Below are 26,760 nucleotides of genomic sequence, written 5' to 3'. Positions count from 1 at the left end.
GAGACATACAAATGGGCAACAAGTGTTGCTCAACATCATTAGCCATTAGGGAAGTCCAAATAAAAACCACAGTGAGATATCACTTCAGAGAATACAATCTGTTGAAGAGTACGTGGAGAAAATGAAACCTTACAGACTGCTTATCAGTAAGCAATATGGTTACAGATGGTAGATGGTGCAGCCACTTTAGAAAGCAATCTGCATTTCCTCAAAATTAAGTTACCATATGATCCACCAATTTTACTCCGAGTTATCTCCCCAAGAGAAATGAAAAGATATGTCGACACAAAAAGTTTATCCACGATGCATAGCATCACTATTCACAATAGCCCAAAGTGGAAACAACTCAAATTTCCATCATCTGATGAATGGATAAACACAATATGGCATATCCATAAAATGGAAGATTATTCGGCAATAAAAAGGAATAAAGTACTGACGCAGGCTGCAACAAGAATGGCTGTGAACATTGGAGGTTTTTACGGTAAGCAATTAATAGGAGGACACCAGCTCCTTTTAAGCGAAAACAGTCACAAAAGGTGTGCATTGTATGATTCTATTCATATGAAATGCCGGAATAAGCAAATCTATGGACAGAAAGTAGATTAGTGTTTTTGCCCTGGCTGGAAAGATGAGGGGGGGTAATGGGAAGTGACTGCTAATTAGGTGACAGACATGTCCTAAAATTGATTGTAGTGATGGTCTCACAACTCCCTGGATATTACTAAACACCATTAAATTGTATACTTTAAATAAGCAAATCGTAGGGGCGCCCGGGTGGCTCAGTCGGTTGAGCGTCCGACTTCGGCTCAGGTCATGATCTCGCAGTTTGTGAGTTCGGGCCCCGCATCAGGCTCTGTGCTGACAGCTCAGAGTCTGGAGCCTGCTTCAGATCCTGTGTCTCCCTCTCTCTCTCTGCCCCTTCCCAGCTCATGCTCTGTCTCTGTCTCTCAAAAATGAATAAACGTCAAAAAAAATTTAAATGACCAAATTGTATAGTATACTAATTGCATCTCAGTAATGCCACAGGGAAATAACTCTGGCTAGAGAATTGGAGGGAGGGGGCAGTTAGGCTACACGTTGTTATAATCTGCGTAGGAGACGCTGAAAGCCTAAACTGGGGCAGAGACAGTAAAGACAAGATGTAGGAATATTTTGGAAACTACCCCACGATGGCAAAGTTTCCATGAAACCACCATTCCATGTTTTGCATGACAGTAAATGGCATGAGTATCAATTTCTCTAGTCCATGGGAAGGAAAGTAGCTTCATAACATGTTACAAACGTCTCAGAATGCTCATATAGTTTGGTCCATTTCTAAATCCCTATCTTAAGAAAAACTTTTTAAAATGTTTTAAGCACCAAATATGTACTATAGCAATTAACGAGGGAAATCAGCCTAAATGCTCAATAATAGCAGACTAATGAAAAGAAATAGTGGTATACAATTAAATATTATGCAGTCATTAAAATATTTAAGAAGTGCAATTACATAGGAAAATACATGCTGTAATATTAAGGAAAATCCAAATATGACTAATTACACACAATGGTGTGGTCCTGGTGGTGCAAAAATGTGCAATGTAATGAATATTTACTACTTTTTCCACACATTATGAATTTTGTTTCTATATCAATCTTTTCTCTGATTTCTACCACATATTACTTCTGTCCGAAAGAAGTATACTGTATGTACTTTTCAAAGAAAAACAACAGCCATTTTGTTCTTAGATTTGAAGTGCAATTCCACGGCCATCCTTCCCACCGTGCCCAGGGTTTGCTGGAGCCCGTCTCTGGCCTGGCAGGGGTTGGATCCCACTTCTATCCCAGGGCTATTTCCATCTACTCATCTCAGCTGCGCCCATTCTTTCACGTCCTACTATTCGATTCCCCAGAGAATCCTTCCAGTGCCTTTCCATGAATAGAGCCAGTTCCACTGAAATGTGCCCTCCTGTAGAAAGTGGACTGGCAGGTACCCTGCCTCTGCTCAGAGTGGCGATCCTGCCAGGCAGAGGAGGAAGCAGGATTTGCCACCAGGTGGAGCCCGGGTCCCCAGAAATGGGGAGCCTGCCTCTTTGCACGTCCCCGACAGAAAGCACAAAGCAGGGGACTTGACACACCCACCACCTCACATGGAATGAACTTCTATTTTAATCTGGTTCAGCTCATTACTGAATGTGTAGCACGGGCAGGTTCAGTTCTGAAGTTGGCGGAGCGGGGGTCGTGGGGGGGGGGGGGGGCGGGCACAGGATGGCAGGAATGAGATGTGGGGGAGGTGCAGGCGAATGCAGAAGACCTATAAGATCAGGTCTCAGCAGTAGGAAAGCTGACCACCTATGGGAAGCTTCCCTGGAGAACACAAAGCCTTCTAATCACATCTCTTTCAGGCCTCTGCTCACGGCCAGTTAGAAAGTCGACCAATTTATTCCGCTCAGCAGCCCGCTCCCCAGGTGCCGGCCCTCACGCCTGGAACATCCTTGCTGTGGAGTCCACATCTTTCTCCCTAGGACTCCCAGTCAGTGGTCCACACCTATGAGCCATCTCCAAACAAGCCTAACTCCTTCCCCACCATACCCCAGCCTCCCGGTCCCCAAACCTCTTCCCAAGACCTCCTCCAGACAACACCCAGGTGTTCAGATTTGCGTTTTCTTGTCCTAGCCTCCCTCTCTCTGCCCTGCTTCCCACTGTACACGGACAACTCTGGGCCTGAGAGCGGCTGGCATCTGACTCACCTCGGTGCCCACCTGCACCTTGCCCGGAGTGACATTCAGCCAAGACCGTGGAGGAAGCCACAGCTGACTGAAGTCTCTGCGTTCCAGATTCCACTCTCAGTATCAGCTCAGGTGGGGCTTCCTCCAGGAAGCCTGCCTGACTCCCCAGGTGAGTCCCGCTTCCCGGTGTAGATTCCCAGAGCACCTCTGGTCTAAGAAACCACGGAATACGGGTAATCGCCCGAGCCACACTGGGAACTTGGTGAGAGCAGGGACTGTAAGTCTCCTCTTCTGGGGGTCCCGGGAGCCCAACCCTAGGGCCTTCCGGGAGCCTGGCGCGGAGGCAAGCTGAGGCAGGAAGGAAGGGTGAAGGGTGAAAACAGGGAATAGGAGACTGAGTGAGTGCATGCACCGATGCCTGGGTGAGGGGATGGCAGCTGAGGTTGCCCGGGGCCCCAGACTGCTAAAACGGGCACCAAACCAACTGGGTGCGAAAGCAGGAATGCGCGACCCCTACCGTGTCCGCGGCGGGTCCCCAGGCGCAGAGCGTCAGGGGCGGGGCGGAGTGGGGGTGGGGCCGGAGGGGGGGGGTCGGCGCATGCAGGGGGGCGGGGCCGGGCGGGGGAAGAGGCTGCTGCGCGGGTCCCGGCGAGGTGCCGACGCGCGTGGATCGCGGTACCCCGACTCTTGGCTCTCGCGGCCCTCCGCCATGCCCTCCTACACGGTCACCGTGGCCACCGGCAGCCAGTGGTTCGCTGGCACCGACGACTACATCTACCTCAGCCTCGTGGGCTCCGCGGGCTGCAGCGAGAAGCACCTGCTGGACAAGCCCTTCTACAACGACTTCGAGCGCGGCGCGGTGAGGAAGCGCGGCTGGGACCGGGCTGGGGACACTCTGGACCCGTCGGGGGCGGGGGGGGGGGGGGCCGCCCCCCGCGGCGGGGGGGGGGGGAGGGCGCCCGAGACCCGTTGGGGCGGTAGGGCCCGGGCTTGGGGAGTGTCCAGGACCCCGTCGGGACGGCTGGGACCCAAGTTCGGGGTGGGAGGCTTTGCAGTGAGGTCTGTAGGGCGCCGCGCTTCTCCCCTGGGAGCAGGAGAAGGTGCAAGGTCTGCTCTCCATTTCACAAATAGGTACCCCGAGGCTCTGAGAGGTCCCTAACTGGGCAAGTCCTGTGGGCAGCATTACTTGTGCCCCACTTCGTAGGGCTCCTTCCACAGATCGTGGGGTGGGGTTGGAGAGTCGTGCGGGTCCTTGCCCGGCTGTGACGCCCAGATGGCACCTCGGAGCAGCCTCAAGCTGTGGTGAGAAAGCACAGGTCTGGGGGTTCAGAGGCTGGGTTGAATCTGACTGCTAGTTCACTCTGCCCCCTCACTGGGCCTCAGTTTCCCCAAATGTCAAATGGAAGGGATGACTTCAGGCTGGTCTAGGAATCTGGGTGAACCCAAGCCCAGCTGGTGGCCCAGAGTGATACTAGCAGCTGTCTTCACACCTGGGTAGCTCACATCCTCAGGACAGGTCCCCACAGGAAATCAGAAGGAAGGAACATGAGAACTTTTGCAACCTGGAGATCGTCTGACTCCCAAAATAGTATACACTAGGGAACACTTCCACCCCGTGTGAGAGCTCAGTGGAGCAGGAAGAGGAAGGAGGGCTTCTCCTCTCCCCTTCTGTGGGAGAGGAGCTGTGGGAGTCCACGGAGCAAAGGGAGCCCTGTGTACTGTACCTTGTGTCTGTGGTACCAAGTGCTATATAAGGCCCCATTTAGAAGCCAGCTCTTGACACTGACCTGGGCATGAACTGCAGCCCTGTGGCTTTCTCCGTGAGCATGGCAGGTCATGGTCCTTACCGAGCATTTAGTGACTCTCCCAGTCCACTGCCAAGTGCATGGGAAATGTTCACTGTATGATTATTGTGACAGTCCCAACTTGCTGCAAGTAGGTACCCAAGGAATGTTCCCTTCCATCACCCACCAGTTCCTGAACCGGACCAAAAAGATTCAGACTTCACAAAGTTGTCTTTTTCACCACTTAGTTGGTTATTAGGTTGAACCATATGAAAGTGCTCATAGTTGACAATTTTGAATAAACAAAACTGGGAATTTCACATGGTTCAACTAAATACTTCTTGGATAAAATTGATGAGTTCAGTTTTAGGCCTGTAGAGGCTAAAGTAAGTAAATAATATTCCACTCCTTTTCCCAACTCCAAACTCAAAGTGGGCGTGATTCCTATCCAGGAGCCTCAGAACCTTGGTATAAGCCAACTTGGCACTTAGCTAAATTCAGCATGTTAGCCTGGTTCAATTTCCCTTCAGGAAAAGTGAGGTGTTGAGTATAAAAACAACCATCTATTGTTTGGTTTCCCCCGTTAGGGAACTGGCCCTGGGGACAGTGGTACAGGAGGACTAATGAGACATCCATTTGGAAAGATGACAGCTGCCATTTCTGAAGCACCTTCATTTATTTCCGTTAGTTCATGGATTCCCCTAACACCTCAGGGAGGAAGACAGGGGACAGACTACACCCCCCCCCCCTTAATAGGCAGGTCGCAGTGGGCTCCATTGTCTTCTACACACACACACACACACGCACACACAGCCCTGCCGCACAGGGCACCCCATATGTGTCTTCTCCCAGGAGGAGACACTGTGGTGTGGCCAGAACAGGGTCATTGGAAGAGGGGTGAAAGCACTGTTCTGTTCATTATCGTCACCTTGGGAATTCATTCAAATGCCTCTATGACTAAACACCTCAGTGAGAGTCCCAGAAGCAAATTTCAGGAGAGGTTTGTGTGTCCCGTTTCCATCAGGGTGAGAGAGGGTGAGCTGGGAGGGGCTGCGGTGCTACAGGGGAATCTGCTGGCTCCTAAAGTCTCTTTGAAAAAATCCACTTTTGAGAAAGTTCCTGTTGATGCAAAGTTACTCCACACTTTCTTGCACAGTCCAGAGCTACTTCCTCATTCTCCAGCTAGTGTCTCTTTAAGGACAGGCTGTCCCTATTGGGTAAAGGTAAAAAAGAAACCTTAGAGAAAATACTTGCTGAGAAGAATCGGCCTTCCCATTTTACTTGGAAAAGTGCTCCTATCATTACGGTTAACAACAATAACAACAACAACAACCACGAAGGCAGTGGATTCAGTCATTTCCAGGTCTTTGGCAGGTGAACTCCCACACTCCTCTATGCACAGTTCAGTCAAATGAGAAGACTGATTTTGTTGTCAATAAATTGAGTTGCAGATTCCCAGTTACTCTCATCAGAGTTCTACATACCGATTCAGGTCAGGACTGGGAATTGAAGCCCTCTCCAAAGGGCAGGTTCTCCCGTAAATGGTCACACCCTCAGTGGCTCCCCACTGCCTGCCTGGGAAAGCCCAGACCATGGACCCAAACAGCCCAGAGACTGGCTGCCCCTCCATGTCTCTCTTGTTCTCTGGGGAGCAAATATCTGAGTGAAAATGGGAGGCTCACTTGCAAGTCAGTCTGCACAGATGCACGCCATCCCAGAGCACCTGCCAGTCACTTGGCCAGTCACTGCCAGTCACAGCGACGCCAAGAAAATCAGACAAGCAGTTCCCACTACATTTGTGGCACAGCAGAAGGGTGAGGCTGGTCTTGCTGCTAGAAGGTGCCATTGCAGGCCATGTGCAGACTACCAGCCCGCCAGCTCCCCAGGACCGAGCAGCTCAGTGCCGTGTGCTGGCGGGCTCCAGATTCTAGGAGATGGGCAGGCACAGTGGCCGTGCTGGGCAACCCTTCCATGGCTTTTGGGGTGATCTGTGTATCTGTGACCCTGATGACAGAGGGAGAGAAAGGAAGAGGGTTCAAGCGGTGCATTGGGTGTTCTACAGGCCGCAGGTTTGGGAAGCCCTGGAGTCGGTGCCTCCCAAGGTACTTTCTAAGCCAGATTTCACCAATCCTTGAACTTTTCCCTTGATGGAAGAATCTAGAGTTCTCCGTGTGATAGTGAGGTAAATGGAGGGGAAAGGTGTTCATCCTGCATGTGACCCCATGTGTCTCTATTTCCACCCTCCTCCCACCAAACTGCCAGAGGAACCCCAGGAGGACTTCCTAAGAGGAATGGGAAGTTGGATATTTTCAGCAAGCCTCTTGGCTCTGAGCACAGTGAGCAGCTCACATCTTGTGGTTACCAAAGATGCCAGACGCTTGTGGTTAGAAAGCAGAAGCCTCCTCCCTGTTCCCTGTGGCTTGGGCCAGGCCTTTGTGCTGAGATGGCACATCTTGGTCCCTAAGAGGTGTGCAAGCTCATCTGTGCTGCCAGAAGTCACTGTCCTGCAGGTGAAAGAACCCCTCTACCGCACAGTGTGTCTTGTGGGAGAACAGAATCCACAGGCGGGGTCCCGGAGGGCAATGACTCCCAGGCCTGCCTGAGGTCCGTATTGCAGTGTGCTAATGCCTGCGAAGAAGCCAGGAGGCCCCGGGGTGTAGGGGTGGGCGAGGAGTCCCAGTTAGGGGCTGGGTCATCTGAAGAGCTGCGAGGAGAGGAAAGGAAGGGCACAGCTCTTTGGGGGTGACTTCTGGGGGTGGGAGAGAATAGAGACCCCCCTGAGCTGAGGCATGAGTGGGCTAGCAGGAAGGTTCTGGTGGGACAAGAGGCCCAGTGTCCACTTGGAGAAGCAGAGTGGGCACTAAGTGACCCACAACTGGACATCTATAGGGCCCACCCCCCACTCCAGGCCTCACCTGCCAGGGAGATCGACAGAGACCTCAGCTCTCCCCTGGGGCCAAGACAGAGATTTCCACCAAACACTGGGAGTGGGCAGTGTGGGGCAGAGGGCAAGGCCAGCCTTTGTGACAGGGAAGCTCAGTCAGCCCCAGTCTTGAGGTCATACTCTAGCTCCAAAGTGACTGACCATGGGCCTCAGCAAATTGCTTTACTCCCTGAAGCTCTGTTTCTTCACCCAGCAAGGGGGGGATAATGCCTAGCTTGCCGGACCATTGAGAAATCCAAATGACATGATGCCTGAGGGGCTCCTTTCTCCAAGGGTACAGGCAACTGGCTGCTGTATGCATCAGATCCAACCGGTCCTCCCTCCTGGACTCCTGAGGTCACTGCCTGTGAGCAGGTGTTAGCTAGCATGGGCTCCTTCACTGAGGCCCATCCCTGACTACACACAGCAAATTGAGTAGCCAGGAGTAGATGTGGGAGGAAGAAATTGAGCCCATGAGCTCACACCTCTTGGCTCAAAACCAGGAGAGAATTCCTGAGGGTGGAAGAAGGGCCGTGAGGCATTTTTGTTGCTGGCATTGCAGGCCAAGGAAAGGGAAGTCAGCGTGCGGTGAGGCCTGGGCCCGGACAGCTGCTCCAGGGAAGTGGCTTTTCTGTGGCTCCAAGGGACTGGCGGGGACTGACAGTGTCTGTGGTATTGATGGCAGGGGTAGCAGGGAGAGGACGGCCATTCTAAAGTAAGAGGGTCATGAACACCTGAGGCGGACACTCTCTTGGGAGGGACAAGCCCAGCACCTTGGAATAAAAAAGGAAGGGAGTCGGGGCCAAAGAAGCCTCTCCAGGACCGTGTGATTCTCAGACGGAGGGCGAGATGTCCAGCTGGGGGTGGTAGCCGAGGAAGAGATGGAGCAGCTTCTCTGAGGGAGGGGACAGTGGAGTCTCCAGTCGCTGTGGCCCAGTGACCCGCAGATGCCCTAGGATGGCGTGCATCTAGGCAACTTCATCTAGGCAAGTGAGCCTCCCCATTTTCACTCAGTTATTTGCTCCCCGGAGAACAAGAGAGACGTGGGGTGGCTGTGCCAGAAAGATCTGGATAGAATTCCATCTCTGACAATGAATAGCTGACCTGGGATTTAGTAAGCCTCAGTCTCTTCATCGGTGACACAGTCATGACGGCCCTCGTCCTGACATCGTTAGGAGGGTCTGTAGCAATCGTCAGCAAGCTATTTGCGAGCTGCAGAGGGCTGCCCTTCGTGCAAGGGCCAGTGTGCCCCCTGCAGCCCTGTCGGGTGGAAAGGCTAGCAGCCCCCCTGCCCTCATCATGAGCAGGGCAGCTGAAGAAGCCCCTCACCCGGCACGGCCCAGCAGAGGGCACCCCTGCCTGGAGCCTCCGTCTCCTCTGAGCCGCGTGCAGATCACAGAATGTCCTTCTCTGAGCAGCGCCACCCATCGCTTACTCACCAGACCTCCATCTCCATAAGGGCAGAACCCAGGACTTGCCTCTGTCTCCCCGGGTGCAGCACGGAGCCTTACTGAGGGGAAGCATTCGGCAGACATCTAGGCCGGTGATACAAAGGCTCAGGAACCCCAGACAACCTCATTCACCTTTTTTTTTTTTTTTATCCTCTCAGGTGGATTCTTACGACGTGACAGTGGATGAAGAACTGGGTGACATCCAGCTGGTCAAAATCGAGAAGCGCAAGTACTGGCTCCATGATGACTGGTACCTGAAGTACATCACGCTGAAGACGCCCTGCGGGGATTACATCGAGTTCCCTTGCTACCGCTGGATCACCGGCGAGGGCGAGATTGTCCTGAGAGATGGACGCGGTGAGTGGCCCAGCCCCCTTCCACTTCCTGAGCTTCCCAGGAACTCCTTCCTCAAAGGACTGTTTTCGTAGGAATAATGATACCGCCGCTGTGTGCCTCCGTGTACCTGCAGAGGTGCGACCTTCCTCAGGGTGCTAATAAGCCCCGTGCTAAGAAGGTGCAGGGAGAGGCCCCCGGCCACATGCTCAGCAGTGTCCTCCCTCTGGGCTACAGTCCTTCGGGGGCAAGCTTATGACCCCCTTTTTGTCAGAGGGTAACTACAGTCCCAGTAACAAATACCTGTGGGACGTCCCCCTAGAGGGGCCGCTCTCCAGGTAAGTTCTCCAGTCCTCCTCTCTGTGAGGTCACAGTGGGGCACAGGTTCCAGGGCAACACGCACGGGCCTGGGAAGGGAAGAGGTTGACCAGGCGTGCCCCAAGTGGCAGCCAAGGGGGCCATGGCCAGGCCTGGTGGTCATGGTCACCAGTTGTTAAACCTAAAGTCCCACATTTTGCTAAAAAGAGAAAAGTACCTAAAGTCGGCCCTCTTAAGCAAGACCCTCGAACGTGCCAATCTGGCACGTCCTTGGGAGACCACTCCCCATAAGAGACGGGCAGCTGGCCTGGTGTGGAGGAGCAGAGAGAGGAACGGATGGCAGAAGTCAGCTGAGGCCACTCTGTCCCTCCGAATGGCTCCCCGTTGTGCACTAACCTGTCAGCGTGTGGGAGTCAAATCCATGCCTCGGCAAAGTTCTATCTGACTTCATGTTGTGGCCCTTCAGTTTGTTCACACTTTAAACCCAGAACAAGAGGTCTCCAAAGCTGTGCACCACTAGAAAAGTGAGGGGGAACACAGGTGCAGTGACTTCCCCTTCACAGAGGTCCGGCAGGGTAGGCAAAATGGAAGTGATGATTAACCCCATTTTTTAGCTAAGAAAATCAAGACAGAGGAGGAAAAAGTTCTCTACCTAGTGTTCTTAAACTGCCAGGCCACACACATCCCTTTCTTTCTTTCTTTCTTCCTTTCTTTCTTTCTTTCTTTCTTTCTTTCTTTCTTTCTGTTTCTCTTTCTTTCTTTCTTTCTTTCTTTCTTTCAGAGAGAGAGTGAGCAGGGGAGAGGGGCAGAGGGGGAGAGAGAATTTTAAACAGACTCCATGCTCAGTGTGGAGACCAACACAGGGCTCGATCCCACCACGCTGGGATCATGACCTCAGCCAAAATCAAGAGTCGGACGCTCAACCAACTGAGTCACCCAGGCGCCCCCTCCCATTGTTTCTGACATGGAATTTAAGAAACCAATTTCCAAAAATATTTCTGAATGGAATGATTGGAGCTAGAAAGATTTTTGTTCCCTGACCTCACAGAAAAAAAAAAAAATCACCAAATTCACTCTGTCTTGTGGCCAGAATGTGAACAGTTGTGGACAGGGCACTTCTCTTTCTCTAGTATCAGAAAAACACTAGCTCCAAGTCTCTCCCCTGCCCCTCCCACTAGGGGTCTTGGTTGTGCAGTCCTTCTCCTCACAGACCCCACATCCCTTTCTAGCAAAAAACATATGGCACATTCAAATGAGGATGTTTAGAAAAGTATAGGCTAGGAGGCCTGGGTGGCTCAGTCGGTTAAGCATCTGGCTCTTGACTTCAGCTCAGGTCATGATGTCACAATTTGTGGGTTCAAGCCCCACATCAGGCTCTCTGCTGACAGCACGGAGCCTGCTTGGAATTCTCTCTCTCTCCCCCTCCCCTGCTCCTGCTCTCTCTCTCTCTCTCCCTCTCTCTCTCAAAATAAAGAAATAAACATAAAAAAAGAAAGGTGTAGGCCAAACTTGGTTTACTCTGTGTATTAGTCTCTAGGACTGCCATAACAAATTACCACAAACTGGGAAGCCTTCAAAAAATATACACTGAATTTTTTTTTTAATATTTAGAATTTATGGGTTTGGGATGAATTATTTAAAAATTGATTGTATTAAGACTTCCTAGGTGGTGACTATAGTTGATAATACCATACTGTATATTTGAAAATTGCTAAGAGGACAGATCTTAAAAGTTCTCATCAGGGGAGATGGGGGGGATGGGTGAGATAGGTGATGGGGATTAAGGAATGCACTTGCTGTGATGAGCATGGGGTAATGTGTGGAAGTGTTGAATCACTACATTGTACACCTGAAACTAATGTTACACTGTTTAGTGGAGTGAAAATAAAAATTTAAAAGTTCTCATCACAAGAAAAAACAAAGAAAGAAAGGTGTAGACCATTAGCACTGCCAGTCCTGCTGGGGTGAGGGGAGGGGAAGAATGCCAGAATAATCCAGATGGGGAGTGTCCTAGAGACAGAGCTCCCTTGGGAGTAGCTGTGGCCCCTAGTAGAGATGCAGACAGCAGGGAGACACTACAAGAGGACCTGGGGAATAAATGTCCTCTCCTCACTCTCCAGTGCTCCTCACTCTCCACTCTCTGGTCAGGGCTCCCAGTGGCTGAACCCAACACAAAGCCCATTGATGCAATTCATTCAAATTGAGGACAAGATCAGGGACCTTCAGGGACAGGATGCGGTGAAGGGTAGATTCTGAAGGGGCACATGGAAGCTGCCCATCCAGCATGTTTCGCTTATCAGTTCCTCTGTAACAATCTTTGTGGATTTAAACAGCCATTTCATTTTTTCATCATGGGATGGAAATTTGGGAAAGGTTCAGCTGGGTGGGTTGTCCGTGAGCCACGAAGCATCAACTGAGGACAATGGGCTAGAAGGCTCCCTTCGAGGATGGTTCCTCTCTCACATGTCTAGCACCTCAGGGCTCCATGGCCTCTCTCTCCACCTGGAAGCTCATTCTGGAAGCCTTCTCCATGGAGTTGGGCTTCTCACGGCTTGGGCCTCACAGGGTAGTTGCACTTCTTATGCGGTGGCTGGCTTCTAAGAGCGAGTATTCCAAGAGACAGAAAGTGGAAGCTGCCGGTCTCTTCATGTTTGGGCCTGGAAACTGTCAGGGGGTAGCTTCTACCTTATTCTGTTGGTCCAAGCAGTCACAGAGCCCATCCAAACTCAAAGGGGACATAGATCCCACCTCTCAATGGAAAGAATGTCAAAGAATTTATGGCCATCTTTAATCCACCCCATGGCACAATGACCAATCCTTTGGACAATCCGGAAATGAGGGGACCCTGCCCATGAGCGACATGGTAACCTCTGCAATCTAATGCTCCACCACTGCACCTGGGGTGAACATAAATGTCAGAGGGCTGTCACTGTGGTCCCAGGGATCGAGAGCACCTATGTGAAAAGACAGCTTCATTAAGGCACTCACGTCAGTCTTTTGGAATCTACCCCCCTCTCCAGAACTCTGGGGCATTCAGTCTAGGCTTTGTCATCTGCTGTGTTCCCAAAAGTTCCATCAGTCACTGGGGTAGATGTCCGGCACCCTCAGGACCAGGAGAAATGGAGCTGACAGCTTTTGAGACTTGGTATGTGCAGTTCCACACGTTCTGACTTCTTCATACCACTGAAATTGAAGACTCAATGCCTCAGAGCCAGGTGCCTGAGAAATAAGCTAATTCTTCGAGGTGGATTAGAGATGATGAATGTCGAGTGCCTACAACAGTGTCCCCTACAGCCAATGGCAGCTGTTGTCAGTTAATATTCATCTTGCCTTCAGTGGCCTTAACCCTGCCCCCGCTGGATGGCTTAACATCCCCACTGGAGAACAAAGAGGTGCCCCATTGATCTTCCTCTCTGGGCCCCAGTTCCAAGCCCTGGACTGGAGCTTCCTCAGCCAGAAGGTGCTCTGAGTGTGGGCTAGGAACTGTTAGCTGTTGGTCTGTAAAGAGGTGGGTACCAAGACTGAGAGTAGGCATTTACAAACTTTTATAGCAACTTGCAAGAATTATTCTGTGACCGTTGCATCTTATAATAAAAACAGGGTTTATGCTTTGAATGTCCTTGGTTTGTTTTTTATTTCTTTTCTAGTAGTTAAGTTTTATTGTAGTTTACAGAAATATCAGTCTGTGATTAAACGGAAATTTTTAAACCCACAGAGAGCTGGAGAAGCACTATTATAGGAGATGCTCTGGAATCTTGGTAGGAGATGCTCTGGAATGTTGCTAGTCTGGGCTCCCACTGTGTTCACTGGCTTTACCCTAAATAACAGTATAAAGGGTAGTCATGAGCTGGCTTCTCCTGCTCTAAAGGCCCTGAGCAGCTTGACCTTGACTTTAGCCACTTGCCCCACTCCTGAGATGAGAGACAAGAGACCTTTGAATCTGGGCTTAGGGGGAGGAAGAGGAAGCCTAGGTCCATCATGATTGTAAGGACAATAATGTTAGTCATTGTTCCCACTTACTGGGTTTCAAGCATTGTGTGAAGTGCTCACTAAATCCCTACCATAACCCTGACATTGGCATTATCATACCCATTTTACATGTGGGGAAGCTAAGGCAACTTGCTCCATACACTGTACCTTCCAAGAGAATCATTGTCCAGCCCCCATAAATCCTGATGACCACCAAGCCTGGCTCATGTATGTGGACATGATTCTCAGAGCTCCAAGGTGCAGGGCCCCCAGCTTGCTGAATGAGCAGGCAGTAAGAGGGGACACTGGATTTGTCTTTTATAATAGGCTAAGAGCATGGACATGAGTCTTGTGCTGAAAATCCACTCATTCGGTGTGTGACCTTGGGCAAAGTTCAAAGGCAAAGCTATTCAACCTCCCTAAGCCCCAGTTTCCTACACATGAACTGGGGAAGTGTTCAGAGGCTTAAATGAGATGATGCATATAAAGATGATGCATGGGCAGGTGTGTGAGGGAAACCTGAATGTTGGACGTTGTTACCGTTCTTCCTGTGGCTCTTCTCACACCTGTCCTCTCCTCACAGCAAAGTTGGCCTGCGATGACCAAATTCACATTCTCAAGCAGCACAGACGTAAAGAGCTGGAAACACGACAAAAACAGTATCGGTGAGTTATGACGTCAGACCAGACAGCCCTGAATGAACTCTGCCCACAGCGTATGGCTGACCACTGCTGGTAAGCAATGGCCAGGCCACCAGTGCCCTGTAGTGCTCCTCGATCCCCAAGACCCACTTGACCTCCACTGTCCAGGCAGAGATGGTAAAGTGCATTATGGAGAAAACTGTGGGGAAACCATATCAGCATCTAGGGGGAATGGGGCAGCAAAAGCTTGGATTTACATTAATGTTCTTTCACCTCCTATTGTAGTGATTACCCCCTCACTTTTTATGTCTTCTGGTAATAATTCTATTATAAAAGTGATAAATAATCTCCAAAAAATTGGCAAATCTTTAGCTAACAGACCAAGAAAAAAAGAGTGAGAGAACTCAAATTTTTTAAAGTAGGAGAGAGGGAGCATCAGTACCCACCTCACACAAATTAAAATGTATAAAAGGGAATACTACGGACAGTTGTATACCAACAAATTAGATAACTTGAGTGAAATGGAGAAGTCCTAGAAAGAGAGGAATGACCAAAACTGACTTAAGAATAAATAATTTGAATAGAACAATCACAAGCCAAAAGGTCGAATCAGTAATTTTGAAACTTCCCACAAAGAAAATCCTAGGCCCAGATGACCTCACTGATTAATTCTACCAAACGCTTAAAGAATTAGTACCAATCCTGCATAAGCTCTTCCAGAAAATGCAAGAGGAGGGAACACATCCCAGTGCATTGAATGAGATCGGTGTTATACCAAAATCAGACAAAGACATCATAAGAAAACTATACACCAATGTCTCTTATGGATATAGATGTAAGCATTTTCAACAAAATGCTAGCAAACTGGATGCAACAGCGTGTGAAAGATATGATACAATATAGGATTTATCCCAAGTGTGCAAGGTTGGTTTAATATCCAAAAATCAATTAATGTAATGCACCATATCAGTAAAGAACAAAGAAACACATGAGCATCTCAAAAGACATATAAGAGTGCATTTGACAAAATCCAGCATTCTTTCATGATTGAATAACGCTAAAAAAAAAAATAGGAATTAAACAGAAATTTCTCAACCTGGTAAAGGGCACCTATAAAAAACCTTACAATTAATATCATTTTTTTAACGTTTATTTATTTTTGAGAGACAGAGAGACAGAGTGCGAGTGGGGGGAGGGGCAGAGAGAAAGGGAGGCACAGAATCCACAACAGGCTCCAGGCTCTGAGGTATCAGCACAGAGCCCAACGTGGGGCTTGAACTCACGAACTGTGAGGTTGTGACCTGAACTGAAGTCAGAAGCTCCACTCAGTCAGTGGAGCTGGGTAGGTGTCCCCGGTTCATATTATTCTTAATGGGAAATGACTACATGCTTTCCTCCTAAAATCCAGGAACAAGATAAGGACGTCAGCTTTTGCCACTTCTGTGTGACATTGTACAGGATATTCTGGCCAGGGCAATTAGGCAAGAGGGGAGAAAGGGCACCCACGTTAAAGAGCGATAAGTAAAACCACTGCCATTCACAGATGAAATGATTTCGTATGTAGAAAATCCTAAGACGTTCACCAAAAAAAAAATATTGGAACTGATAACCCGGCAAGGTTGCAGGATAAAAAATCAATATACACAATTCAGTTGTGTTTCTGTATGCTAATAATCAATCTGAAAATAAAGATAACAAAACAGTTCCATGTGCAGTAACATCAAAAGGAATAAAGTATTTATGAATAAACTTAGCAAAAGAAGTCTAAGACTTACACAATGAAAACTACAAAACATTATTGAAAGTAATTAAAGAAGGCCTAAATAAGGTGAAAGACATCTTACATTCATGGACCAGAGGACTTAGTATTATAAAAATAGCAGTACTCCCCAAAGCAGTGTGCATATTTAACACAATCCCTATCAAAGTCTCAGCTAACTTTTTTTGCAGAAATTGACAAGATGATCCTAAAAATCATAAGGAAATGCAAGGAACCCATAATAGTCAAAATAATCTTGAAAAAAAAAACTTGGGGAACTCACACTTGCAATATCAAAATTACTACACTGCTGTGGTAATTAAAACAATTGTGGTATTGGCATAAGGTTAGATATATACAGAAATTAAATAGAATTGAGAGTCCAGAAGTTAGCCCTTGCATTTATGGTCAGTTAATTTTCAACAGAGGCAGCAAGACAATTCAATGGAGAAAGAATAGTCTTTTCAACAAATGGTGTTGGGACAACTGACTAGCCACATGCAAAAGAATGAAATTGGACCCTTACCCCACATACAAAAATTAACTTAAAGTGGATCAAATACTTAAACGTAAGAGCTAAAACTAAAACATTGAAAAGGACAGGGGTAAACTTTCATGGCCTTGCATTGGCAAAGTATTTTTAGATATGACAACAAAAGCTTAAACAACGAAGGAGAAATAGATAAGCTCATGTTATCAAATTTTAACCTTTGTGCTTCGAAGGATACCATCAAGAAAGTGAAAAGACAACTCACAGAATGGGATGAAATATTTGTAAATCATGGATCTGATAAGGGACTTGTATCCAGAATATATAAAGAGCTCTCACAAATCAATAATAAAGACAAATAATCCAATTTAAAAATAGAGAAGGATCTGAATAGACATTTTTCCAAGGAAGATATATACATGATCGATAAGTCCATGAAAAGATGCTTGACATCATTATTCATTAGGGAAATGCAAATCATTACCACTTCACATTTACTATGAAAGTCAGATAATAACAAGAGTTGTGAGGATGTGGAGAAATCAGAACCTTCATACACTCCTGGTAGGAATGTAAAATATGCAGCTGCTTTGGAAAACAGTCTAGTAGTTACTCAAGTTGTTAAATCAAGAGTTACTAGATAATCCAGCAGTTCCACATCTAGGCATATGCCTAAGAAAACTAAAATATATGTCCGCACACAAACTTGTATATGAATATTTACATTATCCGTAAGAACCAAAGGTGAATACAACCCAGATGCCCATTAACTGATGAATCTGTAAATAAAATGCGGTATGTCTATACATGGAAACTATTTTGGCCATAAAAAAATGAATAAGCACTTCTCCAGAGAAAATATATGGCCAACAAGCATTTGAAAGGATGCTCAACATCATTAATCATCAGGAAAGTGCAAATCAAAATCACAGTGAGATAGCATGTCACACCCGCTAGGATGACTAGAATCAAAAAGAGAAACTGGAGCCATGAAACATTTTTTTTTTGGGGGGGGACAGAGAGAGACAGAGCATGAACGGGGGAGGGGCAGAGAGAGAGGGAGACACAGAATCGGAAACAGGCTCCAGTCTCCGAGCCATCAGCCCAGAGCCCGACGCGGGGCTCGAACTCACGGACCGCGAGATCGTGACCTGGCTGAAGTCGGACGCCCAACCAACTGCGCCACCCAGGCACCCCGAAACATTTTTGGTAGAATATAAAATGGTACAGCCACCTTGAAAAACAGGTTAGCAGTTTCTCAAACCTTTTTTAAATTTTTTTTTTTTTTTTTTTAGAGAGAGAGGGGGAAGTCAGGGAAGTGGGGCAAAGGGAGAGGGAAAGAATCTTAAGCAGGCTTCTCACTCAGCATAGAGCCCGACATGGCACTCGATCCCACGACCCTGGGATCATGACCTGAGCCAAAATCAAGAGTCAGATGTTCAGCCAAATGAGCCACCCAGGTGCCCCACAGCTTCTCAAATCTTGAACAGACTTCCTACTAGCAGTTCTATCCCTTTTTTCTTATTGTGCATGGTGGCTACACAAGAGTAATGAAAATAGGTTTCTACACACACACACACACACACACACACACACACACACACAAGCTTTATATAAATATTCATAGCAACATCACTTATAATAGCCCAAAGGTGGAAACAACATAAATTCCATTACCTGATGAATGGATAAACAAAATGTGGTATATTCATATAATGGAATGTTATTTGGCATTAAAAAGAATGAACTACGGATACATACTAAACCATGGATGAACCTCAAAAATATTATGCTAAACAGGAAAGTCATTTACAAAACACCACATACTATATGATTCTATTTTATGAAATGTCTGGAACAGGCAAGTCTGTGGACACAGATTAGTAAACTGTTGGTTGCCCAGGACTGGAAGTTGGGGATGGACACGGACAGTGACTATTAACGGGCACAAGGTTTCTTTTTGGGGTGAAAATATCCCCAAATTAGACTTTGGTGAAGCCTGCACAATTCTGTAAGTACACTAAAAAACTTCATCGGATACTTTTAAGGGGTAAATTTTATTGTATGTAAATTACAACTCAATATAGCTGTTTTGGGACATAACACATGATCTAGAGCGCTCATCTGGAAACCAGTGGTCAGTGGGCTATATCCAGCCTATAAATTTGTTTTATGGTCGCTGTGGAGTTCTGAGTAAACAGGGCCCAGGTTTCCTCAGTCCAATACCTGTCCGCTGTCTGTGTCAAGGCATCTTTCAGGTCCTACTTTGGCCTTTGTAGACCTTGAGTCTGTGACTCCTTCCAAGGCAGAAGAATGGATGGACTCATGCTAACCAGTCAGCATGGTTACCTGGGCTATGGCGAGGCTCTTGGGGAGTGATGACCATGACAGCTTTCCACGTATGTCTCTATGGTGTAACTTCCTACAAAGAGTATGCAGTATGTCAGGCTTTTTTAATCCAATAAAGCAAAAGAAGGGCAGTCAATGACCTGCTGCTATGCAGAGCAACATAGGCAAACCTCACAAGTACAGTGTTGGATACCAGAAGTGAGGCACACCGTGTCTGACCAATCCATAGAGTTTGGAAGTCTGTTGTTTAGGGACAGTTACATAGCAGTGGGACAATAGACAACAGCAAGGAAATGATTCTCATAAAAGGGAGGACGGTGATCAGGGGAGGCTAAGCGGGAAAGCAGGTGCGGTGTGGGGATACTGGTAACGTTCTGATTCTTGATCTGGATGTTGGTTATACAGATGTTTTGTGCATTTTTCTCCATGTGTGTGCATACATATACATATCCACACATACATACATGTGTTTATATGTTTGATTTCATAATAAAATTTTAAAATAAAATTTTTATGTCTTTATATCAGGTGAAGGAGGGTAATCTGATTATACTTGAGTAATGTTAAAGATTTATGAATTTGTGGTTTATTTTAAAACTTTCGTGTGTGAGCCTCTGGGCTCAGACACCATGTGATGCGTTCTGGGACTTTTGTGTTTGGTGCAGTGCATAAGGCGTTGTCTGAAAGCTCTGCACCACCATTCCCATCTTAAAACATTGTTATTTCTGAGCTCCTTCATCAGCTTTCCTCCCCACTTCAGCCACCTGTGTCAGAGCCCCTACAGTGAGCATCCCATGTGCGTTTAGCCTTGTGGAAAGAAGGAATCCTAGTTTGCAGTGACATTAAACAGCTTTCAGAGAATCAGGCTAGTTTGTGTCCTGTTAGGAGAGTGGACAGGAAGTTTTATCAGTTCCACTGTCATTCAGACTAAGATGTTAATGGCTGATAAATTAGTCTTGCAGGCATGTTGTCTTAACGCAGTATTTTCCAAAGTGTGCCCTGGAGCAGCGGCCCCATAACTTTCTTCCCGTGGTGAGACAAGTTTGGGAAACTGTTCATCACCTCCTCCTCCTGGAGGTTCCCGATGCACATAAGCAGTGAGAATTCTGAGAAGTTCTGTGGTAGTGGACTGTGGTTAATTTTTTTCTCCCACCCAGTGTTTCCCAAGAGAGTTGGACGTACAATTCTTAACATCTCACAGAACAAGTACTCTGTGGAGCACCCTTTGGGAAGTACCCCTTTATTAGGGAGCAGTGGATTCAGTGGTGTGTTTGTTTCACAGGGACAGGGCTTTGACAGGGTCTAGGGAGATGGGGCCAAGGGCTTTTCCAGTGAAATAGTTATCCCTCTTCTTAGATCTAATCATCATTGTTTCTTCCTCCTTCCACTCATCTGCCCTCTTCAGACGCCCTCCTCTGCTTCCGTTCAGGAAGCACTGAACTTTGCACCGTCTGCATAATCTAGGAGTTCCTCTTTCACACGAACTCTCGAGCTTCCAGATGAGAGTTGGAAGTAAAGTAAGAATAGTCTCCAATCTGTCAGGGAGCTGCAAGCCCAGCTGGCCTTCGTCCCTCAGTCAGCCTGGCAGGGAAGTGGAGAAGCCCATGCAGGTCATAACGCCCTGACCCCATTCTCACTGTGACCGTATGCACCTGGCTGGTGTGCACGCACACACAGCAGTGGATAGAGTAGTGGTTTGTAACCTACAGTGTTTGATCATTTTGTGACTTGCTTTTTTTCACTCATCATTCTGTTTTGAAGGGCAGCCGGTTGACACAGACAGGTGTCATCCATTCACTTAGCTCCTGTATAGCACACCATTGCACGAACAAACCACCAGGCTCACCCACTCTCCTGCTGATGGACATGTAGACCGTCTTTAATGTCTGGCTGTCACAAGCCACACCAGAGTGAGCTCTCTCATCTGTCTCCTGGTGCTCTTATGGAAGAATTTCTCTAGGGAATATTCTTAGAAGTAGACCTGCAGGATAGCAGACCACACTGTGAGTTTTCTAGATATCGCCACTGGTATTCCAAAGGGGTTCTGCCAGTTTTCACCCCTAGCAGCTGTTTCTTAGGGTTGCACTTTCCCTACATCATTGACACACTTTGCATCTTAAGACATTCTCATTGGTGTCGGTCTGATGTGTCTGAAATAGTATCTCATTGATTTCCTCATTCTTACGTTGCCACATATTTCTCGCTGTATGTGAATTCAGCCATTCCCCTGTTGTTTGCTTCGTGTGTATGTGTGTGTGTGTGTGTGTGTGTGTTTGGCATTACCAACAGTGTGGCAAGAGGCAACCTTGTACAAGCAGCTTGATGTCCTGGTGATTTCATTACTGTCAGATTAATTTCCAGAACTCACCTTGCTGGGTCAAATTAGCAGTTTCATTTTTAAAAGTACTAACAAAAATCCTTTCTCACAATGTTATAGTAATTTTGGGTGCAATTTTCCAGTTGTATATGTATATATATGACATGCCTGATCATGTCAATCTTTTATATTTTTGACAATCTAAAAACCCCTGAATTGGACCCCATGGTTGTTTTAATCTGCATTCCCCTGACCACTGGTGAGTTAAGCCTCTGTGCATTGCCTCTTCTTTGAATTGTCTATTTATATGCTTCATTTTTCTGTGTCCTCGTTATTATTCATCTAAAGGAGCCCTTTGTGTGTTCGGATAGCACTTTTTCGTTATGAGTATGGTATATGTCATTTGTCTACTGTTGCTTGTGTCGCAGATTTTAGTTCTTTATTTTAACTATATGTAGTGGTTTTCCTTTATAACTTTTGGGTTTCCTGCTTTATGTAACAAGGCCCTCCCCACCCCAGTGTTACATAAATATACCTATATTTTTGTCTAACTTTTACAATTTAGTTTTTTAACATTAGGCTTTTAACTCACCTGACATGTATTTTTGTACATGATGTGAAGTAGGGGGTCAAACATCCTGGTGTCACTTATTACATAACACACTCCTTCCTACTGCTCAGGGATGATGCCCATAGCACACAGAGCTGGCACAGCCTGGTGGGATGTGCATGGGCTCTGAAGCCAGTTTCTGAGCTCTACTCCCACTTACTCCATCCTGTTAAAGTTGTTTGGTCTCTGTGTGCCTCCTTCCTCCTCTCCCTCTCCCCCCTCTTCCGCCCTCCCCTCTCCCCCTCCTTCCTCCCTTCTCTACTTCTCCTCTCCCCCCTCCCCCTCCTCCTCCTTCTCCTCTCCCCCTCCCTCCCCCTCCTCCTTCTTCTCCTCTCCACCTCCCCCTCTCCCTCCCTCCCCTTTCCCCTTCCCTCCCTTCTCTCTCCCCCTCCCTCTCCCCTCCCTCCCCTCTCTCCCCACACTTCTTTTTCCTTCCCTTCTCCCTTCCATCCCCTCCCTCCTTCCCTCTCCCCCTCCCTACTTTCTCTGTTTCCCTCCCTCTTTCTCCCCCTACCCCCACAGTCTTCTCTCTCTTTGACATTTTAACATTTAATAAGTTTGTATCTATACATGCCCTTTTCCCCTTTCTTTCTACCTAGGACTTACTTAGAAAATTGAGGTCTTTTCAACTTAAGAAAGTTTGTCTCTTATTTCTTGATTTTCACTTCTCTCTATATTCTTCTCTCTCCTTTTGGACTTCTTAGTCTCTGCATATTAAATCTTCTAGGTTTGCCTTTCATGTCTCTTGTGTTTTCTTTTCTTTTTAAGTTTTTATTTTAATTCCAGTTAGTTAACATACAGTGTCATGTTTGTTTTAGGTATACAGTATTCATCACTTCCATAAAACACCTGGTGCTCATCACAACAAGTGCCCTCCGTAATCCCCATCATGGCTTCCGTTTCTTTGTGTTTTTGCTCTGTGTTTGTGTTATGTTTTCTTCCATTTTGTACAGAGCAGTGCCTGGCACATGACAGGTGCTCAGTAATTACTTCCTTAATGAATACATTTTGTGCAGGAAACAAATTAGATCTCACAGTGACTCTTCTCTTTTCCCATTTCTCTGTTGAAGTTTCAATTCAGAAATCATGTTTTGTGGCTGCAGAAGGTCTTTTTAGGGGCACCCGGCTGGCTCAGTCCGTAGAGCATCTGACTCTTGATCTCAGGGTTGTGAGTTCAAGACCCACGTTGGGCATGGGGTCTACTTTAAAAAAAGGAAAAAAAAAGAAAATCTTTTTACATTCTACTGTATCTCTTTAACACTTCTTTTTTTTAAGAAATTAAATGTCTTTTTTGCATCTTCATTTCCTCTGCCTGGCGTGTTCAACTCCCTGTGGAGTGTGATTTTTTTTCTTTGCCTGTTTATCTACGGGCACGAAGATCTTTGGCCCCTGTGCAGGTCAGCCTGTCAGCTGTCTCAGGTAGCAGTGGCCTGCACTGGAAAAGGGACACAGGCGTCTGCTAGAGAGCTGGCAAACCGCACAGTCTCCACGCACGGAGAGGCGGTAGTCTGCAGACCACGGAAGGTGGGCGCGTCCATCCATTAGTGCTGCCACCTTCAGGAGGTGGGGGGGGGACAGCAGTGGGGCAGGAGGTTCCAAGAAAATCAATTATTTTCTAAAACAAAGGGGGAAAAATCAGTAGATTAGTTGACGTTGTACACTTGTCTACATTTTATCAGCGTTGGTGTTAATACAAACAACAAATAGAGAAGATTTTCTTAAAGCCCAGGAAAATGGAATACTGTAAGTAAACCAACAGTGATAAATGACAGTGCCATGCAACAGAAAATGTTTTTCAAAATGCATTTGCTCCGGGCGACCATACCTAGCTCCTGTTCGCCTCTTGTGGTCCCAATGGGAGTCTTACCTGGCCAACAGGACAGCATGAAAAACCATGGGGATTTTTGGGACAGTAATAGCACAAGATGATATTAAAGGGGCTCCAGACTTTTTCATGACCTCAACTCTCAGTGCCTGTTGTGAGAAAGGTTTCAGAAAAGGAGAGTTAGGAATACAAGTGAAAAGCTGTTAACCCAGAATGTAAGTTTTGATTTTTAAATAAATACGAGACCGTTTTCCCTGCCCTAAAGGAACAGACACTTTGGGTTAGTTTTGGTTTTGCCGTAAGAAAAAAAAACAGCAAAATTTAAAAAACAAAATGTAAGTGCCCAATGCTGCAGGATAAGTTTCAAGGACACCGGTATCTGAAAATGTGGGCTGGATACAGTGCATGGCCTGTCTTGGGGGGGGAGCTATTTTGATTTTAACAGTCACTAAACCTGCCACTGGCGGCAGTCTGTGTCCGAAGTCCAATCACCGTGCTGCCCTGGACACCTTACTTGGAAGGCGTGCCCACTGTCCCCTTTCCCCAGCCACCACACACAGTCCAGGGGCACGTTGACCGAGCTGGTGGGACACTGGCTGTTCAGTTCAGCCTGGAAGTGGAGCGGCCTCAACCCTTTCTACCTCCGGTGACCGGCAAGGCAACTCTGTGCCGAGGGAGACAGGCAGTTGAATGTCCCGTCAAATCCGTGAGGTCTTCTGATGCTTCCTTTTCAGCTTCCTTTTACGCAGTGGCGTACACCTACTTCACTCGCCACTCCTCTGCTGTGAGCCCCGTCTCAGGTTCAGGGGACCTCACACCTCCTGCTGTGAAGCTCAGGGCACAGCAAAGCAGGCTACTGCCGGACCCCAGGAGGGGTCCCAGTACGTCACGGATGCACACTCAGCTATAACGTCTCGGCCTGACGGAGGGCACATCCTCAGACCGCAGGGGCAGGCTTTAGGCTGAGGGGCCAGCCCAAAGGCCAGGCATTTTACACAGTTTTCTTCTTTTTATTCATGCTCAGATGGATGGAGTGGAACCCTGGCTTCCCCTTGAGTATCGATGCCAAATACCACAAGGATCTACCCCGAGACATCCAGTTTGATAGTGAGAAGGGTGTGGACTTCGTTCTGAACTACTCCAAAGCGTGAGTTTCCAAGAACCTAAGGATGCTGGGCAGTCCCTCCAGGGGCCAGGGCCACGGATGGAACCCTCAGTCCTTTCCTTGTGGGAGCTCTGGGCTGGGGAGCAGCTCAGCTGGTCTTCCCAAATCACTTGATTGTATCCGATGTGCAACCGCAGGGTAGCCTGTATCTAAACAAAGTTATAACCTGGATGGCTCCAGACACCAAACATAGCTCTGTTGTCAGCCCAAGGTAGAGGTCTTTACTTGGAGTGCCCACCCCACCCATATCTCATCCCCCTATAGCCGATTCGGGGTTGGAGAGGGTCCACGCTGTCCCCTGGATAGAAGGGCTCTGCGGTAGTAATGGCCACCACGCCTGTGCTGATCGCTGACACCCATCCCCCCGGGTTGTCTGTCACAACAACCCCTTGAGGTAGGCATGATTATCCTCCCTCTGCAGTTGAAGAATCTGAGGAATAAGGAAGTCACATACCTTGCCCAGTGGCCCCTGCTAATAAATGGCAGAGATCCAAGTTCTGTGCTCCTTCTTTGCAGTTGAATAACGGCAGGGCTTTTAAAGTGTGCCAAACCCTGAGACTCCTTGGGTGCTTGTTAAAAACAGGGAGCCCCAGCCCCGTCCCAGGGCTAGTGGAGGAGCCTTTGAAGTTGTACTTTGACACTCTGGGGAGTTCCCGCAAGCATACAAATCTAGAAAACTCTCCATCCGTGGTTCTGCCACCTGATGGAGCCATAGAATGCCCTGTGGAGCTTCAGCACTTCTTGGTGCCAGGCCAGCCCCACAGCCAGGAAGAGAGTCTCCCAGGACGGGGCCCTGGCCTCAGGTAGGCATATCCTGGGGTGACATTTGCTCAGTGCCCAGCTGCTCCCCTTGAGAAGGGCGTCTTCTGGTCAGACTTCTGAAAGGTAAGCACAAGAGACCACACTCAGGCCTGTGCCAAAGTCTTCTTCCTCTGGACATTTTGGAAGCGCTCTACACACACACACACACACACACACACACACACACACACACACAGCCTCATAATCAGCCTCTGTAGGGAACCCCCTCACATTAGCAAGGCCGTTTGCACTGGTGTCCCTCAGGCTGCCTGAGAGGGAACAAGTGGTAGGGGTCTAACACTTAGCAAGCCTCTGCCGAGGGCCGGGCTCTTAGGTGTGGGCATTTTCTACTAGAATCATCTGTTTTCACTTTCACAGCCACGCTGGGAGGTAGATACTGTTCTTGAACGCTTCCAGGTAAATAACCTGGATCCAGGTCAAGGAATTTGCCTAAGGTCATTCAGGCAGAAATCAGCAAAACCCGAATTTGCATTCAGATCTCTTTGGGTCCAAAGCTGGGGATTTTTTTCCCCTGCTACAGTTGGGACCAACTGGGGAGAAAAATTAAAACCCAACATCTGGACTAGTAGTACAGTAGTATCCAACATCTGGTTCCCTGGAAACATCAGGGCAATTAAACATCTGATTTCCCACCCAGGGATCCCCAAAGGCAGGTGGCTTTGGTAGGGCAGAGCCCTGACCAGGATGGTGCAAGCAGGACAGAAACCCCTTCTGAGAGGGGCAGTTTGAAGAGAAAATGATAAGGATGGAGAGGCAGAGAGGTCAGAGGAGAAGATACTGCTTTGGGGAATCATCCCACCTGTACTTAGTGATGGTGAAGGGATGGATGGCGGAGTGATGGTGGGTGGATGGATGGATGGATGGATGGTGGGTGGAGGGGTGGATGGAAAGAGGAAGGGAGGGAGGGTGGAGGGAGGGAGGATGGAAGGAGGGCAGGAGGGTGGACAGTTGGTGGAGAAATACCTGGAGGGTGGATGGATAGATGGTGAGTGGGTGGATGGACGGTGGAGTGAAGGCCAGGCTGTGCCTTTCTTATGTCTGCTCAGTGTTCCTGGAATTAATTGTCATCTTTGTACCTCCGGAGCCTAGCACAGCAGCTGCCACAGAAGAGGTGCTCAGTAAACTCTGTCAAAATGGGAGTCTGACCCCACTGGCCTCTGACCCCTCAGGGGCCTTTGTTACCACCTCATGGGCCCTCACTTCACACACACACACACACACACACACTCTCTCTCTCTCTCTCTCTCTCTCTCTCTCTCTCTCTCTCTCTCTCTCTCTCTCTCTCTCTCTCTC

At 47.9% G+C, this 26,760-nt stretch overlaps 1 protein-coding gene and 1 long non-coding RNA gene across 3 annotated transcripts in view; one reads left to right on the top strand and one right to left on the bottom strand.

The window, feature by feature from the left end:
* The first annotated feature begins 3,341 nt into the window (after window positions 1-3,341).
* The window catches only part of ALOX5 (arachidonate 5-lipoxygenase), a 50,256-nt gene continuing 26,837 nt past the window's right edge, over window positions 3,342-26,760 (top strand). Inside the window, exons 1-4 of one of the 2 annotated variants that reach the window (XM_040485764.1) lie at window positions 3,342-3,570; window positions 9,028-9,226; window positions 14,073-14,154; window positions 24,505-24,627. In XM_040485764.1, the coding sequence (XP_040341698.1) occupies window positions 3,421-3,570; window positions 9,028-9,226; window positions 14,073-14,154; window positions 24,505-24,627 (554 nt within the window). In that variant the 5' untranslated portion in view covers window positions 3,342-3,420. Of the gene's footprint in view, window positions 3,571-9,027; window positions 9,227-14,072; window positions 14,155-24,078; window positions 24,187-24,504; window positions 24,628-26,760 lie in introns of those variants that run through there. The other variant, XM_040485765.1, reaches the window with a different exon arrangement.
* Window positions 5,153-9,047, bottom strand: LOC121036945 (uncharacterized). Its single transcript, XR_005793541.1, has 2 exons — window positions 8,930-9,047; window positions 5,153-5,705 (listed from the first exon to the last, which is right to left on the bottom strand). It is a non-coding gene; the product is annotated as an uncharacterized LOC121036945 (long non-coding RNA).

The sequence above is a fragment of the Herpailurus yagouaroundi genome, unplaced genomic scaffold (assembly GCF_014898765.1).
Source record: "Herpailurus yagouaroundi ecotype Mexico unplaced genomic scaffold, PumYag 163, whole genome shotgun sequence".
Classification (NCBI taxonomy): domain Eukaryota; kingdom Metazoa; phylum Chordata; class Mammalia; order Carnivora; family Felidae; genus Herpailurus; species Herpailurus yagouaroundi.
This window is presented reverse-complemented; position numbering and strand designations above follow the sequence as displayed.